This window comes from Rattus norvegicus, chromosome 10 (genome assembly GCF_036323735.1).
Source record: "Rattus norvegicus strain BN/NHsdMcwi chromosome 10, GRCr8, whole genome shotgun sequence".
Classification (NCBI taxonomy): Eukaryota; Metazoa; Chordata; class Mammalia; order Rodentia; family Muridae; genus Rattus; species Rattus norvegicus.
In genome coordinates, this window is record NC_086028.1 from 99,065,001 (window position 1) to 99,077,959 (window position 12,959).

The 12,959-nt window shown below is 51.7% G+C and overlaps 1 protein-coding gene across 13 annotated transcripts in view; it reads right to left on the minus strand.

Moving 5' to 3' along the window:
* Slc39a11 (solute carrier family 39, member 11) overlaps nucleotides 1–12,959 on the minus strand; it is a 421,148-nt gene that overhangs the window by 289,846 nt on the left and 118,343 nt on the right. For all 13 annotated transcript variants that reach the window (XM_063268767.1, XM_039085657.2, XM_063268766.1 and 10 more), the window contains one exon: nucleotides 7,138–7,296. In XM_063268767.1, the coding sequence (XP_063124837.1) occupies nucleotides 7,138–7,293 (156 nt within the window). In that variant the 5' untranslated portion in view covers nucleotides 7,294–7,296. The remainder of the gene's footprint in view (nucleotides 1–7,137; nucleotides 7,297–12,959) is intronic.

The following is a 12,959-nucleotide window of genomic DNA, read 5'->3' on the forward strand; positions in this document are numbered from 1 at the left end:
CTATTAGGACAAAATAGAGGTTAACACAGAGTATCATCAACTTTATTCCTCTGAAAGGCTACTGTTCTCTCTTCCCCTTGGCCAGATAGAGCGCTGCCCAGTGGCCAGAGAGCTGTCTATTCGGAGTTCTGCTTGGGAAACTTCACAATGGAAATATGGAAGAAGGGAACTCTTTACAGCAGCTTTTAACAAACACAATTTCTGTGTCATATCCATCCACCAAAAAGACTTGCTGTGTTGAAGCAGTACCCAATGTCACTGAGGCCTCTGGGGGATGATAAGGTTAGATGAAGCCATATGGGTGGGGTTCTCGTGATTGAGCTAGTGAATTAATGAGAAAAGACCCACAGGAGGCTTGCCATCTCTCTGTCTCGACTCGTGTACAGACACAATGGGAAGGCAGCCATCTGCAAACCGGGAAGACGTGGCCTTCACCTGTAACCAAATCAGCCAGAACCTTGACACGGTGTGTTGTTTAAGCATCCCTGACTGGTGTTTCGTTACAGCGGTGCGACCCACAGGACAGCTGGGACACTCTTAGGTGGCATCTGCCGTGCTGTTCCTCGGATAGCGTGGTGAAAGGCTGAGTAATCTCGAAGAACCTGGCATGGCACTGTGCTGCTGCAGATGGCAGTGAAACCCCAGTGTCCCCAGGAGCTGGCACAGCACACTTGCTCAAGTCTACCTCGGTCCCTGCAGCCACAGCCACTGCTGCAGAAATCATGCCTGGAGCTGACACTGCCCATATTCAGTCTTCTCCTTGGGACGTCCAGATCTCGGGGCTGAACACCAGCTTCTGCAGGAGGCTGCTTCTGGCAGCCTGTCCCTAGTCACTCGTCTGCACTGTGTAACCACTGCCATCCTGTTCAACACTAGGGTCTTAGTTCATGAGGCTGACAGGACGGGAGCCACCCTGAAGACACGGGTTCATGAGTGTGTGTGTGTGTGTGTGTGTGTGTGTGTGTGTGTGTGTGTGTATGCTGTCTGAACTGCACATATGCAAGTGAGAATGTGTGTGGAAATGCACCCACATATGCAAGTGAGAATGTGTGTGGAAATGCACCCACATGCACTGCTGTCTACATATAACCACTTACGGTAACATCTGCCTGATCTCGACTTTGCTGGTGATCAGCAGAGAGCAGGCCGCTGAGTAGTCAAGTGACCCAGAGTGCACGACCACCATGCGACCACCTATAAAGGATGCTCATCTTAGCCACCGGATGCTGGGCTGGCCCGTTCGCAGCTTCTCCACTGACATTCTATCTGCTCCTCCTTCTCGTAGGTTTACACTCGGAATCAACTAGAATCATCTCTGGCACGTCATTCCTGTTGTTGGCACCGGGTTGGGTATGCACAAGGGCCCTTCCCAGCTTTCAGGGCGAGCAGCAAGCCCAACTTTGCGGCTAAAGCTGGGCTGGTCCAGGGGATACAGGGAGCACTGTCCAACCATAGAGATAGTGTGTGAGGATGGAGATGGCTCCTAGCTAAAGAACCTGCTGCAGAGATGGGGGCGGGGAGGCTGCCGGAGGGTGAGCAGCCAGGGGACAGCCAGCTCAATTCCAGCCCAGGTCCTTCTCTCATGACACAAAGGGTCATGTGCATAGCAAGACTCACACACTCAGCCCAGAGCTGTTCAACAGGGAGAAACAAGAACCCACTGGCCCAGATGGCTGTTGCCAACCACTGACATTATGTTTAATCATTTTATGATTTGCGTGATAAAAGTTCACAACACCCCACCCCCACACACATCAAGGGAGAGTGGCAGCTCTCCCTCTTGTCACCTGTGTGTTGAGAAAAGGGAATTTCCTGAGGACACTGGGACACTAGCTGTGATCAGAGGCAAGCTGTGTCTGAGACAAGGGGTTAAAAAAAGAAACAAATCCCACCTCTTCCATCGTACCTCAGGCATCCCCAAGACTGCATGTGAGAGAGAATGACTTATCCCCACTGGCTTTAACTGGACCCTCTCCTTCAGTACAAACTGGCCAAACCTCATCTCTGTCCCAAAACCGCACTATCTGGTTTGTTTTTTTATTTCCTGACACCACTTTTTCCCTCCAACTCCCTGGGACTCTGACTCCTTGGCCCAACCAATCTGAGATCTGGTGAGCAGTGAGATACAGCGAGGGGGTGTCCTATGAAGGTAGCACCAGCCACCTGACTCAAGAGAGAGAGCTGCAGACTATGGCCAAGCCAGCCCTGTCCCAGCCCCCGTGTGCCACTAGCTTGAGTGCACACCCGGTGTCTTTACCACCCCAGCTGTCCATGACTTCTACATATGTGGATCCTGAAATGTTTCCTGACTCAAGCTATGGCAAGAGAGGACAGTCACAACTTTATGGCCTAACATCAAAAAGATGGGGGGGGCAAGCTCAGGTTTTAGAAGGTTCCAAGCACACATGTCCACATTCGAGCCTCCCTACCGAGACGAAGACCGTCTATGATGACAAGAACCACTGGAGGCTTAAGGAGTTTCCCTCAGAAAATGCGCTCGCGCTCTCTCTCTCTCTCTCCCTCTCTCTCTCTCTCTCTCTCTCTCTCTCTCTCTCTCTCTCTGTCTCTCTCTGTCTCTGTCTCTCTCTCTGTCTCTCTCTCTCTGTCTCTGTGTGTGTGTGTGTGTGTGTGTGTGTGTGTGTGTGTGTGTGTTTCTCATACCAGTTCTACTCTGAGTCCTTCGGGAACAACAGCACTGTCCAATGTAATTTATAGCCCTGGTTGAAAACTGACGAGCAGGCAGCAAGCTCCTGGCCCTCTGCCATCTCAGTGAGCCAGGACAGCTAAAGCACAAGCACACACAGAGCCGTCTACATGCCTGCCCCAAAAGACATAGCACGTAGACGGGGAAAGACAGTTCACAGCATGTACTCCCACCATCCACGTGGGTCCTCACGCATGTCCACAGAATGGTTAAATTGCTTCGAGGTTGCTGTTTTGTGGTACTGAGGAGGGAACCCAGAACCACAAGCCTTCTGGACAAAGGCCCAGACAGTGCAGGACCCCTCCAGTCCAAGGCACTGTTTTCTCTAAGTCAGTGACGGTACTATATTAGGGAGTTGCCTCAAGCCAATGGGGTCCCCAAGCTGTATGTGACTACATTTCTAGGAGCCACAGGAGGCTGTGGGTGTCCCCAGCAGCTGGAGAGGCTGCCTCTATCACAGCTATGCCATTTGTACCTGAGAAAAAATGCTAGGCATGCGGCTCCCTAAAGCCCTATCTAGGCCAAAACCTGGGGTTTCAGGACACCAGGGGTCCCTTAGTCAGTGATGCTCTGTAAACACGAAGTCTTTCCTAATGTCCCCTAGCCAGGACCTCCAGGGTCACACGCATGCTGGTTCTCCACTCAGAAGTGGAATGTTAATCAGCGTCTCAGATTCCTGAGCACGGCGTGCCCCTCAGGGAATCCCCTCACAGCCAGCAGGGGCGCTTAGGGAAAAGATGTCCAGTGTGGGCTCTGCTTAAGAACATGCTGTGCCCGCCCAGTGGCTATGGCAGCATCCACAGCCATCTCTCTAGCTCGACCCTACAAGAAACTGCACAGGCCCTGGGGAGGTGAATCCACCAGTAAAGTGTCAGACACCTGGAGTACGCTGGCTGGCCAGCCTGGCTGAATTAGTGAGCCTCAGGACCCAGTTAAAGAGCCTGTCTCAAAGACCAATGTCAACACCTAAAGTTGACCTCTGGCATCTACACACTCATGACATGTGTGTACAGACACAGACACACATTCATACTCTGTGTGTGTGTGTGTGTGTGTGTGTGTGTGTAAGACGCTCCAGCCTGAAGTGCAGCTCACAGAGAGAGGCAGGACTATAAAGGCTTAGAGCGATGGGAAAGTCTGATGGAGAGGACCAAGTCTCCCTTCTGCTGTAGCTGCAGCCGGGCTTCCCCACAGCACCAGCTTTATCCCACCAACTTGTGAGTAGAACGGCACAGGGCTCGCTCTTCTCTCTCGGTCTTTGTAGATGCGCATGAAGAGTGTTAGCGGTGGAGAACATCCACAAAGGACAGAGATACGTGCAAGCACCCCTCTGGTGGTCAAAGTTTGCCTCTCGCAACATGTCACTTCAGACATCAATCACAGGTAGTTCCTCGAAGCAGCTCCTGCCCTCCAAAAACTGTCCCCAGCACGAGCGTGCTGTGCGTGACTGTCCCACATAGTGGTGTTTTTATAACGAGACAGATCTCCTGGCCGACACAAGGAGACCTGATAGACACTGGAGACATAACAGAACCAGGGAGGAAGCTGGTGCCCTCTACTCCCACTCAGAGCGTGCTCAGGCTGGGACATACAGTTTCACACGCAGGAGAGCCACAGAGAGCCACAAGCACCTGCTGCTTCCTCTTCCCACTCCAGCCTCTCCTGCAGTCTCTTTAAGATGTCAGACGCCCAAAGGGAAATGGGAAGAGGGGGAGAACACACTGTGGGTGATGGAAAACAAGATTCCATTCCCAGGCACGCACGGGCATACATGGGAAGGCCAGCCAGCCAATACCAAGGGCTTTCTGGCTTCCTGCCTCCCCCTGCTCTTCCAGGACCACTGACTGCCCGCTCTGACTCTGCGGTAAGGCTCAATGGATTAAAAACTGAAGAGGACTCAAGTTAAACGCACCTGCACCCCCCCCCCAATCTCCCCACAGCCTCAAAAGCCATTGGCTCCCAAGTTCCGGGAGCAGTAGGCTTCCAGGGAATCAAGTCTCGCTGACCCAGAAGGTCCATACCCTGCCCGTGCTCAGTCGATATGGGATAACCACAGGGATTCCGTCATCAAAAACCATTAATTGGCACTCCACGTGGCACCTGTGGAAGGGCCAAGTTGCAGCCCTTTTCAGGTCTGGGAAGCAAATTAACAGAGACACGGGAGGGAAACCTTTAGCCCGTCTCCAAGTGCAGGGCAGCAGGCTACTTCTGCGCACGACTCTGCAGACATTCGCATTCAGAAGCTAGAGTGATCAGAAACAAAGCCTGCCTATTTGTGAGACCTTCTGAGACGCGTCCCCATTCTCCCATTAAGAGTAGCAATTAATTTCTGCTCCAGTGTTCCAGGTCAGATGTTTACTGAATCTTCTGCCAACGAGTGAGGTCTGGGCACCGAAGGTTAGGGCGCCTCTTTCTCAGCCCTTCCGAAACCCCACCCCACAGCCTTTAGCGTCCACTCCGCAATCATTTCTGACTTTCTGTATTATCTACCCAGAGCTTGCCCCGAAGCATCTCTGTATCTAAAGCACAGATTAATTAAAACAAACACAAGCCAAAGATTAACAATAACAACAAAGAAAGCACGCAGCACGCAGCACGATACAAAGTAGCCAATGAGTATTTACACTGCCCAGAGAAATCCCCTCTGCTCACGCAGCTGGTCAAATACACCTGCCGCCAAGCCTGGTCCCCTCACCATTCCCCCCCTCTCCCAGGTCCCAGTAAGGCTGGCCAATCACGACTGGAGGGCCCTGAATGAGAGACTGGCTTAGGAGCCCAGGTGGCCCTAGTAAGCAAGCAGAATGGGAGGCAAGCAAGGGCAGTGTAGAGCCACTGAGGCGGCCACTTCAAACCACTGCTCAGCAGTGTGGGCCCCTCTGGCCATGACTTTCCTTCCCGTATGAGTGGGAAATCTCCCAAAGAGAAGTTGACACACGGCCAGACAGTTCTAAGAATCCTCAGCTCCCCGTGATGGTTTCTAAAAGCCACCAGCACATACAGTTAGATCTGACAGCAAAGAAACCAAAGGTCCAGGGGGCAAAAACAGACTCTGCCATTCAAGCTTCCAGAGGAAAGACAGCAGCTGACAGATGGTGGTTCCTTAGGAAACTATCGCCAGTCGGCCGTGCGGCCGTCGCATCCGACTAGGTCCAGGGGATGTGTTCGAGTACGTGTGCCCTGCAAGTGATAAGTCTTGTGGCAGCCCCAGGCCCAGCGATCTAGATCAACCTTCCCTCTCTCGAGCTGGTCATTTAAGGTGAGACAGGAGGAAAGGCTCAGACATGGATGCACTGGCCTGAAGTCCCAGCGTTTGGGAGTTGAAGCAGGAAGACTGTGAGTTCAGGGCTAGCCTGGGTTACATAGAAAGGAAGGAAGAAAGGAGGCAAAAGGAAATAGGGAAGGAGGGAGGGAAGAAGACAGACAGGGAGAGAGGAGGGAAGGGCAAGAGAATATATAAGGGAGGGGATACAGGAGAAGCAGAGGGAGAGAATACACACAAGGGCGGTTCCACTGTGTACTGGAGCACATTCCCGACTCCATCTAACAGAAAAACAATCTCACTTTTCTCACATACCCCTCCCCTTTCTGGGTGAGCAGTGAAGCCAGGCACCAACCTGGAGGTCCTTCCATCTAGGTATGTGAGCAGGTATGTGGTACGGGGACCTGACACACATCCCACCCTGTGAATGACATCAACCCTTATCTGCTCTGCCAATAGCATGTGCTGTGGTAACAAGAGTTTACTAAAGGCTTCTTCTGGCTGCCGACACACAGCCTGGCCTTGGCTCTCTGCTTGGCCAAGCAGTTCAAGTCAGAAAGGGATGCTCAAACCAAGCCCAAACCACCTGCCTGGTTCCCACCCGGAAGCTCGATAGCTCTGGTTCTCCCCAACACTGATGTTTTTTGTTACGGTTCACATCTTACAGTCTCCGGATGGTAGGGAGGGGAAACCTGGAGCTCAGAGAACACGTGGCCATAAATGTCAGAGGTGAACTCCGACCTCTCAGACTCCCCCTCCACCTGCCACTTCCTGTTAACCTGGGTGTATGTGAGGAACTTGTAAAGGTCTTTCTATCTTTGGCTGTGTTGTTATTTCCCTGATGACTCTGTCAGCTCTCAAGCTCTCCTAGAACCATGAGCCTAAGCCTCTCCCCCCCTCCCCCGTTCCGGTTGCTCACGTAAATGTACGTGAGCACTCCACAATGGCTACCATTTACACATCTGACATTCAAAATCTGAACTCAGCAAGGAGTGAACAGCGAGGAATTAGTCATGCTAACAGGCGGCTGGGTGCTTTCTTGATGGAAGGAATCACCATTCACTCCTTCTAACAACCTGTCTGTTTAGACTCCACCAACCACCTGAGGTAGGAATGGATCCAGCAAGGCAAGCAGAGAGAAATCTGCTTCCCGGAGTGGGACAACGATACTCACCAGGTGGGGCATCAGGAGGTCAGCCAGGTAGACAAAAGCAGCTCCCAGGGTGAAGCCTACGGCCACTGGGAAGAAGGCGAAGGCACCAAAGCCCCCTGAGGAGGTGGCCATCTCAACCGCTGGTGCAAGCAGCGACCAATAGGAAGCTGCTAACATGACCTGGAGAAACCACAGGGAGAAGCTAGTCATTAACCAACCATAAGGCTTTGAGGGGGTAGGGGAATAACCCATACCACTCCCACCACCCCCCCCCCCGAGGAGAAAGACCAGCCCATAAGGCTTTCTGAGGAGGGAGTCCTCCACCTTCCAAGAGGTGGAAAAACCAATCCATAAGGCTTTGAGGATGGTGAGAGTCAACCCAAGGCCTTCCAAGGGGGAGCCTCGTCGTTCTCTTCATCCTAAAATAAGCTACGAGAGTTCACACTTGTTAGGCCTTTAACCCAGGTGGCAGGTACTATCTCAACCAGGAGACTAGCAAAAGTTCCCCCCGAATTCTTATTTATGAACCTAACTTAACAAAGGAAAGGCCATTGGCAAGTAGCCTGGGCTTTTGTAAACAACCCTTCACTCACGCTCCCGTAAGCGTGAAACACATTGGGTCACCAAACAGCGAAGGCATGAAACTTACAGAGGGGCTAGATGAGGAGAGGAAAGGCATCAGCGAGAAAGGGAGGGGCAAAAAGAGGGTAAGGGGAGTAGATATGATCAAAAAACACATAACATATATGTATGAGGATGTCATGAGATCCACTACTGTGTATAATGTAGCTAATACGCTCAGACACTGGAGTTCTTATCCAAGCGTGATTTTTGCACTCTAGGGACAGGCGACATGGGAGTCGCTTTGTCACACTGGGGGTGGGGGAGGAGGCTACGTCTGGTGATAAACACCCTCCCACGCACATCACAGCCCCTGACAGCCAAGAGACATGTGGCCCCAGATGTGAGTCCTAAGGCTGTTGAGAGATGCTGTTCCAATTTCAAGCTCCCCAGACAAAGTGTTCATAATTACACGGGCTCCACTGCATTAGAGCACAGCTGATTATTACAGCGATCTTCCTTGTGTTGGATGACAGGTGTCTCCTTCCATGTTTCCCTCCTTGCTCTTTTCCCGCTCTCTGGCACGTCAACAGCGGTGGGTCTTCCCCCTTGTGTCATGTGACGGCGTGTGAAACGTCTGAAGACGTCAGTCCATCAATGTCAGATTAGTTCCTGCAGTGTCCTCATCTCTAAAACTGAAGAGTGGAGCTAATAACTATTGATCAACAGCCATTTCTAGGCACCAAGGTTTGTATTTGATATCTTGTCTTGTCATCTGCACCCCGGGAGGCAGGTGTTCTCTGTTATTTGTGGAAAAAGAAATTGAATCGCAGGCTGGGGATATGGGTTCCAGGAGTGAAACATTCCCTATACAAGCAGAAGGACCTAAGTCAAATCCTCCTGAATCCCTGTTTAAAGCTGAGTGTGGCAGCCCATGCTTGAAATCTGAGCTCTGGGGAGGTGGAGACAGGCAGATCCCCTGGGAATGCTGGCCAACCAGCCTAGACAAATTGACAGCTCCCGGTTCCAGGAGAGACCCTGTCTCAATAAACAAACTGTCTAACAACACCAGAGTTGATCTCCGACCTCCATAAGAGTGTACGTGCATGTGGATGCGTACCCACTGTGCTGGCTAATCTTGGTTGTCAACTTTCTCCCACCCCCAAGAGGGGACCGGAACTGAGGAATCACCTCCACCAGAATGGCCCGTAGGCATCTCTCTGTGTGGCATTTTCTTGACAGATGTGAAAGGGCCCAGGCCACTGTGGGCAGTGACACACTCCTGAGCAGGTAGTGCTGGGCTACATAAAAACAGTAGTTGAATGTGAGGCTTGGAATGAGCAGTGTTCCTTGTTTCTGTATGATTTCCTACCCAGGGTCCTGCCTTGACTTCTGCCATGGTTTCCCTCTGTGATGGGCTATGACCTAGGACTTAGTTGTAAGGTGAAGTAAACCCTTTTCCCCCGACTTTCTTTTGGTCAGCGTTGTATCACACCGACAGAAAAATGAACGATGACACTCCCACATGCACACACACACACACACACACACACACACACACACACACACACACTAGAAATGGGGAGAGGAATTGAATCTTAAATACGGGCAGTAAGCGGCAGATGCAGGCCAACCAGCACCGCAGTCAACCCAGTGACCGGAAGAGAGACGTGCAGCTGCTCTCACAGGTCAACAAGCTCAATTTGACAAAGTGTTCTCCGGGGCTGACCGAATTAATCATTCGCCTGTGGCTTTTTAATCTTACGCATGCTGTGACATCGTCGTGGCTAGAGTCCACCCACCACCTGTCGTAACAGTCACAGACGACATAGACAATGTTGAATGGGTTTCTAAATTTTACTTAATTATGCCACATCACCGGTCTCTGAAATAACACGTGGAGTGACAACCAGGCGTTAGGATGGCAAGACGGAGAACAATCCACGCAGGAAGCCGTGGATTGCCTTCTGCCAGCCATGGCTCACACAGAGCCGCTCGCTCGGGGAACTGGTTGTCCCAGCAAAGGTCTTCATGTCACCCATGGAACTCTGCCTGTGCCTCTGATGCTCCAGGAAAGGAAGAAATTATGTCATCTCAACTAGACTGGTGCAGAGATTGACCAGTTCACACCATGAGCCTGCACCATCACGAGAGACCACAGAAGGATCCAGAGACTCCCCGTCCAGAATTCTACTCGTCAGCTTTAGGCTTCCACAGCCCTTGTAAGTTTACCATCTGCACAGGGATGGGACACAGACTCACTCCTCATTCTCCTCTGTGAACCTGACCCGACCAGGAATCCATGCCCCACTCAGTTTCCTGTCCCACAACAGTTTCAAAACCATTTAAGACCCAGGGAAAGCCAACTTGTCAGACCATCCGAACTCTCTACACACTGCGAGGCAACGAAGCCACTCTGCCCAGCGTCACCTCAGCTGGGCACCTCAGTCTGGCCCGTTCCTATTTCAAACACCTACTCCAACATCGTCCTCAGCATCTCTGGAACCAAGGCTGTTTTCCGCCTGTGATGGCTAAACGTGGTTGTCAACTTGGGTCTGGAATCAATTAAAAGACAAGCCCCTTGGCACTGTCTGCCGTCAGAGGTTTCCTTGATCACACTCTCAGAAGAGGAAAGACCTCCCCTAAATGTGAGTGGCACCTCCCAAGGGCAACCCAGATAAAAAGAAATGGAAAAAAACAAACAAACAAACAAAACAAAACATCAGTTTTTTGCCTGCTTGCCTTCACCATGCTGGCAACTTCGTCTGCTCCGTTCCTGAAGCATTTCTTCACCAATAACAGAGCCAGCATCCCCAGGCTTCCAATGCAGACAGAAGCCATTACTGGGCAGCCAGACTGTATCATGTAAGGTAACCTAATAAAATTCATTTTCATAGGGTTTATTCCACCAGGCCTGTCCCCTAGATCCTCAAGAAGACGGCCACAGCTAACTCATGTCCCTGGGCATGAGAAACACGCCAAGTTCTCACAGATACATTATTTATGATGGAGCAGATAGTCAAGCTCTTCAAAGGCCATGCTGGACGCTGGGATGCTTGGAGAGGATCCAGACAACACGGTGGACCGCTCCATGGTGACCACTGTTCTTCACCCTTCTGGTCAAATCTAGAGCCCCATTGGACTACCTTCATTTTTAATTTCCTTGCCAGCTTCCTGACTTACACATAAATTGAGGCGCACCAACAGAACAATTTGTACACGGTAATGGGTTGACATCTAAAGCGGGCGGGGTCATTACGAGGACACATGTGGTCAGACCTGTGACTCTCTCCTTTCCTGTGACAGAAGGAACTCTGTGGGTGCGACCACACTAACCACAGAGATAGAAGAGATAGCTGTGGTCATCAAGGTGGGGCCAACATTGTGCCAAGGACCCTAGCTGTGGAAAGCCAGGACCCTAATCAACTGTAAGGACCTGACCCTGAACGACTGCCCTCAGAGGTGTGCTGAGCTCTCCAGGCCCGGCGGACACCTCTATGTCTCCCACTGTGGCAATGCCAAGACTATCACTGCTGGCCTTTCTCCCGGCGTCTCTGACCCTTGGCTGCCAGTTCATGTCCGTGACAACAAAATGCAGACGAATCTGGACTCAGAAGCTTGGCTCTGGCACCTACCAGTGAGGTGGCCCCAGCAAACAAAAGGAGGCCTCTGTTGCTCAGTTTGGCCAACTGACAGGGATGCCACCAACCAGGGCTACTGGAAGAATGGAGCAATAGGGCCAGCATGCCAACCCACGAGCTGGCGGGAGGCAGGTGTTGTGTTAGACAATCCCACTTCCCCAAGCTCTGCTCGCTGGGTCTGCTCCTCCTCCCCCGAACTTGCACAGCTCCCCTCTGCCCGGGGCCCTTCTCCATCTCACTGGATTTGTTCTCTGCATCCAAACTCCCAGGGCCGTGTAGACAACGGGACCTGGCTCATGCTTGGAGAATCTCTGTGTGCTGCTACCATCCAGCAGAGCAGTCTTGGAGAGAGACTTCTTTAATATCTGTTGCCTAGAGGAATTCTGTCATCTCTGCTGATGAAGGGGAGCAGTGGGGGCGAGGAGACCCGAACGTATGACAGGAAGTGGTGCCACGCTCATTTCTGAGTCTGTTGCCTTGTATTTTGAAAGTGACTTTTTTTTTAACCTTTCAAATTAAGTAGAGCGCAGGCTCACGCTCAGATGCCTTCAACTCTGACAAGTGCTGGCTGGGTAGTTGTTTAAAATCAGGGAGTGTTCCAAGGGTGGGAAACCAGCATGGGCTTTGCAAGGCTCTGTGGATAATATACTGAACAATCTATCTGAAAGAATCCCAGATTCCCTTGCTGCTGAGAGCAACTGTAACCCATTACTTAGTCCCGGCATTTGCTTAGCAAGACTCAGCTACATACAGTGGCTTTCCCAAAGGCCCCGGAGCTAAATGATGCCACATAGGACTGACTGCCCCAACCCCCAGTGAGTTAGCGCCATCCTCTGACCGTGCCAAGATGCAATCGTTTGTGAAATTCTGGAAACTTCTGAGTAGAGAACAGGTGTAAGCTACCACCTGCCTTCATCGGGCAAAGGCTCCTGGGATAATGGGGGCGGAGGCATGAAATCAGCATCAGCAAAATGGAAGATATCAGATGTTGGCAGGGACGCAGCAAAAACGTACACACTGTCGGGGGGTGGGGTGGGGAGGGTGTACACCAACACAGCTGTTGTGGAAAACATGGAGGTTCCTTGAAAAGTTAAAAATAGAACCGTCGCGTGGTACAGCGATGCCGCTGGGGAGATACCTGAAGGAAATAAAGAGCGGGTGTCGATGAGCGGGGCACGCTTCTGCTTATGCCAGAGTGGCAGGCAACTAGTAAACAACTGAATGAGCCCACTGAGAACCTGCATCTGCAAGAGGAATGGGGGCCTCCTTCTCTCTCTAACAGCCCCCGAGTGCCAGGGAAGCAGAGAGGCAAACAGGCAGCTGAGGATCACAGTGTGATCCCCATCCAGAAGCACAATTAGAGCTGGGAAGGGCAAAACCAAGCACGCACAGACCGGACTCGACACTTTCCTCCCGGGTGACCTGTACCACAGGAGGCTCCACATGACGTCTACTCTGGACCCGATCCTACAGCACAAGGACACGAATGAGGGGACGGGGGATACGCTGCAGCCTGAGTTTTGGTTACTATTGCGTTTCCGTGTGTCTCGGTTTTATTGAGAAATGGTCCCCTGGGACACTTGGCCCACAGTTGGTGGTGCGGTATGGAAAGGGTGTGGAACCTTTAAAGCATGGAGGCTT